This window comes from Vicia villosa, linkage group LG7 (genome assembly GCF_029867415.1).
Source record: "Vicia villosa cultivar HV-30 ecotype Madison, WI linkage group LG7, Vvil1.0, whole genome shotgun sequence".
Lineage (NCBI taxonomy): Eukaryota > Viridiplantae > Streptophyta > Magnoliopsida > Fabales > Fabaceae > Vicia > Vicia villosa.
In genome coordinates this window covers 48,376,815-48,383,574 of record NC_081186.1, presented here as the reverse complement: position 1 = coordinate 48,383,574, position 6,760 = coordinate 48,376,815, and the positions used below count along the sequence as shown (strand labels likewise).

Here is a 6,760-nt window from a genome sequence, read left to right as displayed (position 1 = left end):
TTCTCAGGGGAAAGATTCCTTCAAGGATTCATATTCCTAGACCGGCCTCGTTGACTTTTGCATCAACTATCATCGCGCTTCAAAACTAATAGCAATGACTTTGAGGCAAATGTTTCAGATTGACCAATAACCTATGAAAATCGATCTAATTCAATAAGGGTATGTGAATCACTGATGTACAGGTTAACCCTCGTTCTTGGACACCGCACAGAAGCATGGCCTCCATTCCATCTCAACAGTTTATATACATCAAACGATCGTGTTGTAACATGCTCCTCTATATATGTGACCCTGAGTCACACCAAGATATCTTTTTCACTCATACTTGCAAAGTATCATCTCCCTCATATAATAACTTGAACATCGAAGTGCTAATTTTTTAACATGTAATCTCATCTAATCATTGAAGAACCGTAATTCGCACTAAACATCTTACCACGATGGTTATCTTCAACCTTTCATCTATTTATGTTCCTATATGAAATTTTGGATAAAAAAATAATATACATAAAACATTTTTGAAATGATAATGCTCTTGTACAAAATTTCTTGAAACAGAATAAAATATTTCCAATCACTCAACGTGAATGCGAAATCCAAACCCATTTTTACAATTGATATATCACACTACATTTGATTTGTTGTTTCACTTTTGATAAACTACTAGATACAGGTACAAATCATTAACACAGTTTAATCTGTGTTAGCTTATTTTCAGAGAAGTGAACCCTGTTTATTTATCTGATTCTAAAGATTAATGAGATTGTTTTGAGTGGTAGACTGAGGTGGATTAGTGAGCATATGAACCACTTCCCTCATGGTAGGCCTTGCAGGTCCCATTTCTTTCACACACATCATAGCTATGTTGAACATGTAGATAACACTTGCCATTGGGTATCCAGTGAGTCGCGGGTCCACCACCGCCGACACCAATGCTTTATCCGAGGGCTGATAAAGCTCTGATTCAGTTTTATTGATCCATCCAACAATGTCCACTCCATCTCCAAACTCGCCCACTGGTTTCCTTCCTATAATCAGCTCCAGTAGCACCACTCCAAAGCTATACACATCGCTTTTCTCATCCACTTTCAGTGTATAAGCATACTCTGTTCACAAAATCAACATGTCCATCATTAATAAAAACAAAAACATTATAGCACTATGAAATTACTAATCATGATATGTATAGTAGAATAATATAATGGTGGTACCAAGTTACTGACCTGGAGCAATGTAGCCGTAGGAGCCAGCAATAGAGGACATGGACTGAGAAGCACCTGGGTCATATAAGAACTTAGCAAGTCCAAAATCAGCAACATGGGCTTCAAAATCAGCATCTAGCAATATATTATTGGACTTAACATCCCTATGAATAATAAGAGGTGAACAATCATGGTGCAAATAGCATAGTCCTTTAGCAGCTTCCACTGCAATTTTGTACCTCATTTCCCAACTCAAATGACAACCTTTTGCACCATGAAGCCATTCTCCTAAACTACCATTTGGCATGTACTCATACAGCAACAAATTTGTGTCCTTGTTAGAAACGTAACCCAATAGCCTCATTATGTTTCTGTGTCTGATTCTACCCAATGTTTCTATCTCTGCTTTGAACCCGTAATCGTTTCTCCCACTTCCTTGTCCGACTAAACGCTTTATCGCTACGTCTGTTCCGTTTGGCATGGACCCTCTGTAGACTATCCCAGCTCCTCCTTTTCCTATTATGTTCTCTTCTTTCAAACACTCCACGACTTCCTCTGCTTTGAAGTCTAGCCTCTGAAACGCTGTTAACTTCCATGCTTTCGCAATATGAAGCTTTCTCTTCCTCATCATGTGCATCGTCAGCATCACCAGTAACACCGCTGTGGCGAGAGCAATTGCGGTAATAATGGCCTTCACCTTCGTGTGGCTTTTTCTCGAGGGGAAGATATAGGAAGAGCATGAGGTTTGGTGTGAGAAACAGAGGTTAGGGTTTCCGAAAAACGACCTGTCGTTGAAAACCAAAAACTGACCGCCGGTGGGGACTATTCCGGTGAAATTGTTGTAGGAAAGATCCAGCGTTGTTAGACTCGTCATGAACCGAATCTCGTCGGGGATTAGCCCCGATATGTTGTTATGTGAAAGATTAAAAATGCTGAGAACCTTGAGATTCTTCATTCCCTTCGGAACATCGCCGGTAAGCATGTTCCGGCTGAAATCAACGGCGGTCAACGATCTACACTGAGAAACCGTCGTTGGGATTACACCGGTGAGGTTGTTACCGCTTATGTTGAAGTTGGTTAACACTGGTAAGTCAAAGACTTCCTCCGGAATTTCTCCGACGAACTGGTTTGCGTCAAGCAACAGCGTCTGAAGTGATCTGAGATTCTTCATCGAAGCCGGAATCCTCCCGGTGAATAAGTTGTTAGAGATAGTGAGAATCCCGAGGTTAGCGCCGGAAACTTCAGAAGGTAGTTGGCCGTTAAAACGGTTATTTCCAAGCTCGATTATCGTTACAGAAGGTAGTTGAAAAATTCCTTGTGGGACCGGTCCGTCTAAGTAGTTATTAGCAACTCTGATTTTGAGAAGTGACTTACACGCGCCGATACCTTTAGGAATTGGACCGTGAAAGAAGTTATCGGTAACGATAACCGTTTGCAGTTTCTTCGATTTGCACAAATCCGGTGGAATCAATCCAGTGAGGTGATTCTTCGTAACGTCAAAGAAAATGAACTTCCCGTTTGAACCGAGATTTTGTGGCAATACAAAAGAGAAATTGTTTTCCCAAATCTGAAACGTTTCTAGGTGAGGAAGATCGCCGATGAATGCCGGAATAGAACCGCGAAACTTGTTCTGGAAGAAATTCAAGAGAGTGAGGTTTTTGAGATTTGAGAAGCTCTCCGGAATCTCTCCGGAGAGGTCGTTGTTGGAGAGATCCAACGACATGAGACTCCTCATGGAAGAGAGTTCCGGTGGAATTGTTCCGGTGAGGTTGTTCATTTGCAAGAACAAGCTGTCTAGGTTTTCTAAATTTCCTAGACTCGGTGGAATTTCTCCGGTGAGGTTACAGTTAGACACTTCAAGGTATCGGAGAGATTTCAACGAACCGAACTCTGGTGGAACTCCGCCTTCGTAAGCGTTGTTGTAACCTAACCGGAGTTCCTTCAGCGTCTTTAATTTAGACAAGCTCTTAGGAATCTTCCCTGATAAACTGTTTGCGTTTATGCTTAAAATCTCCAGCTTCTGAAACTCCGAGTAACTCTCCGGGATACTACCGGTGAAAAAGTTTCCGGCGAGACATAAGAAGTTGAGTTCCTTGAGTCTAACGATTTCCTCTGGAAGATGACCAGCGAAGCTATTGTCATAAGCATCGAGAACCTCCAGTTTGGTCATACGGAGAGTGATGTTGCCGGGGAAGTTACCAGAGAAGTAATTGTGAGAGATGTTGAGGATTTTCAGAGAGGTAAGATTGGATATCTCAAACGGAAGTTCGCCAGTGAGATTATCCATGGTGAGGATGAGCTTCTCAAGTCTATCCAACGCTCCAATCTCCTTAGAAATTTTTCCAAAGAGTGGAACTTGCGTCACGTTCAGCTTTATCACTCGGTTATCTTGATCGCATGTTACACCGGAGAACGAACAGTGGGCTGAATCAGAACTGGAAAACGTCCAGTCTCCAAGTGAATCGTTGTGTTTCACTTTCTCTCCTATCATTGACTCTTTAAGCTTTAGCAACGCATCGAGATCGGTTATTGAAAAACAAGGTGTAAATAACACGCACAAGAATACCAGCAAATAACATGTGATGCTTTTCATCTTTCTGTTTTTGTTACTATGAATTGGTTTGCATTGGGTGTATGTTTGTATGTATTTAATCTCTCTCTTTTTGGTACCACAAACTACATGCAGTGATTGCACTCTTAAATACAATTACAGATAATCTAATTGATGTAATCTTATTGGTTAATTTCCATTTGGTGTAGTGGAGTATAATGTTTATGTAATATCCTCTTCCCACTAGTTTAAGTCCACCAGTGGACTTAAACTTAACTTACTTTTGTGAACACAAAGATGCAATTCTTTGTAACACTCACTTTGGAATGAAACTAAAGTTGATTTATGTATTTTGCTAAATTAAAAAAGAAAATGGAGAGAACAAAAGGTGTTTTACGTGGAACTGTTAAAAGGCAAAGGCATTGATTCTATGTTTCAAGTTATTTCCACGATCATCCACTAGATATTGCAGAATCATATTCTATATGTGATTAAAGTGTAGTATTAATTTATGATTGAAATTGTTCCAAACATTTTTATGTTTTATGTAAGTTATGTTTTTTCCTTGGTAGATATTTTGAGAAGACAAGAAAACTAACTACAAGAAGGATTATAGTGGAGTAATTAGATGTAAATCACACGACTTGGATGTTTGTGTGCCATCCATACTGTTTGGCCTAATATAGAGCATTCATTTCAGTCCAACAATATATCAACTAGGTTGTTAATAGTGATTGATGATTCTTTGTGCACAATATTCTCTACATTTGACAAAGACATTAGTGGTCTTTTTTGTGGCTATGGAGTCTAGAATTATAAAAAGGTGTTAGACTAGAAAGAACAATCATCTTTACTTATTTGACTATTGACCTTCATGTGATTAAATGCATGAAAGATTAGTATCAAATTTTGTTTAACTAGACATACTATAGTGCTTGAGTTTGGGGTAACACTTGATACTTCCCCGTCCTTAATGTGCTCTCTAATTTCTGGTGGCTAATAAATGACCATTAAGAAGGAGGAAGTGAAAAGAACAAAGCACTTTGAGAAGGGGGGAGTTTTGGACACTTTTCTTTTTCGTATTTTACAATACAAAGCCTTCAAAATTTTGGGATATTCAAGAAAATGGATGAAATTATAGAGAATTTGGAGGATTTCAGATGAAATCTTATCCTTTCATAAAATTATAAATTACAAAATTAAAAATAAATTAATCACTATCATTTTCTTGTTATCTACAAAACTACTATCTTATAGAATAGAAATTTTCTAATTTTTTTACTCCTAAATTTTTTTCTTTAAAAAATAGAGATTCAGTGTAAAATAATTTTTCATTGTCAACTAATAAATATCATATCATGTATTCTACCAAATCATATTTATATTTTAAAATTATTTAAATGATATAATAGATTATTGGTTTATTATTGAACGAGAGTGTAAAAATAATTTGTATTGTCAGTGTTTTTTAAGAAATGTGGTTGGACCTAACTTAACCCTACAAAATTGATTTATAGGGTGAGGATTGCCCCCACTTATAAGGATATGTTCAAGCCATATATTGTCCGATGTGCGACTCTTAACACACCCCCTCACGCCCAGGACTAAACAATTACAACGTGCAAATAATGGTGGGTGGCCCGATATCGGAAACCATAGAAGGTGGTCTACCGGATCTTAAACTAGGCTCTGATACCATGTTAAGAAATGTGGTTGGGCCTAACTCAACCCTACAAAACCGATTTGTTGGGTGAGGATTGCCTCCACTTATAAGGTCATGTTCAGGCCATATATTATCCGATATGGGACTCTTAACATTTGTCCATTAAACTCTTTTTTCTTCTCTAAACCAAACTTTAAATTATATTTAAGAATTGAGTTAATAAATAATGAAAAAACTTATTTTTATTTTTAAATTGCATTAATAATAAAATGTTTCTAAAACAACTAAAAGGATGATTGAAATATTATATAATTATATATCATGCTCCTTTGAATATCACTTTAATTTTTAAAATAATTTTATTTTCATCAATTTTTTTCAAAAAAAATCCATTTGGTTCTAATCAATGAATTAGAAGAAGTTTTAGAAACAGTGGAAACAAGTTTTCAAAATATTGTTTCTCTTAAATTGATTTAACTATTCGTGTATAGTAAAATACTAATATTTGTCAATAAAAACAAATTATTGTTGTCTTTTACCTCAATTTGGAAAACAAAAGCCATACGATTACATGCTTGATTAAGGAAGTGTCAAGTTGTGACTCCTTTAAAAGTATCTTCAATGACGTTTTATATTGGATGATTTCTTGTGATCCTCAATTCTTTGGGAATATCCTGATGAACTATGCTCGAATCTTCTACATGAGTTTGATCTTGATCTTGGTGTTTATCTTTTAGAGATATTTTGTCCAAGATACCAACACAATCAACAAAATCTACTTGTACCAACTTTGGGTTAGTTTCACCAAAGGTAACATGAATTGATTCTTCTATAAATAGGTTTTTTTATTGTATATTCTAAGAAATTTACTAGAAGCAGAATATCCAAAAAATTGTCTTTCATCAGCTTTAACAACAAATTTTCCAAGATTTTCTTTCCCGTTATTGAAGACAAAACATTTGCATCCGAACACATGAAGGAGAGAAATATTAAGCTTCCTTCCTTTGTATAACTCTTAGGGTTTCTCTTTTTAGAATTGGTCTTATCAAAACATAATTTGTCACATAGCAAGCAACATTTACTACATTTACCTAAAAGTACTTAGGAAGATTAGTGTCATTGAACATCATCCTCGCTAGCTCTTCATCTGATCTATTTTTCTTCATTGGCCTTCAGAGGTATACTTTTTTTCTTCTTGTCACCTTCTTCACCATCAGCTAGTATTTTGAGCTCTATATCGTATTCTTGCAATTTATCAAATAAAGTAGCCAAATCCAAGGATGAAAATTTAGATTCTAAAAATTGCAATGATTTTAAATTGTCAGCTACAGTTTAAGCATCTAA

At 36.4% G+C, this 6,760-nt stretch overlaps 1 protein-coding gene across 1 annotated transcript; it reads right to left on the bottom strand.

The window, feature by feature from the left end:
* Nucleotides 1-518: 518 nt before the first annotated feature.
* LOC131620527 (leucine-rich repeat receptor-like kinase protein SUNN) lies at nucleotides 519-4,050 on the bottom strand. The gene is made up of 2 exons (XM_058891642.1): nucleotides 1,224-4,050; nucleotides 519-1,106 (listed from the first exon to the last, which is right to left on the bottom strand). Exons 1-2 carry the CDS (start codon nucleotides 3,793-3,795, stop codon nucleotides 748-750), a joined length of 2,931 nt encoding a protein of 976 aa, XP_058747625.1. The 5' UTR covers nucleotides 3,796-4,050; the 3' UTR covers nucleotides 519-747.
* Between the last annotated feature and the right edge of the window lie 2,710 nt (nucleotides 4,051-6,760).

Bases quoted from the DNA above. Each gene is read 5' to 3' on its own strand.
- LOC131620527 (XM_058891642.1), bottom strand. From the start codon at position 3,795: ATGAAAAGCATCACATGTTATTTGCTGGTATTCTTGTGCGTGTTATTT. The intron at 1,107-1,223 runs GTCAGTAACTTG...TTTTGTGAACAG, and splicing joins CTACGGCTACATTGCTCCAG to AGTATGCTTATACACTGAAA.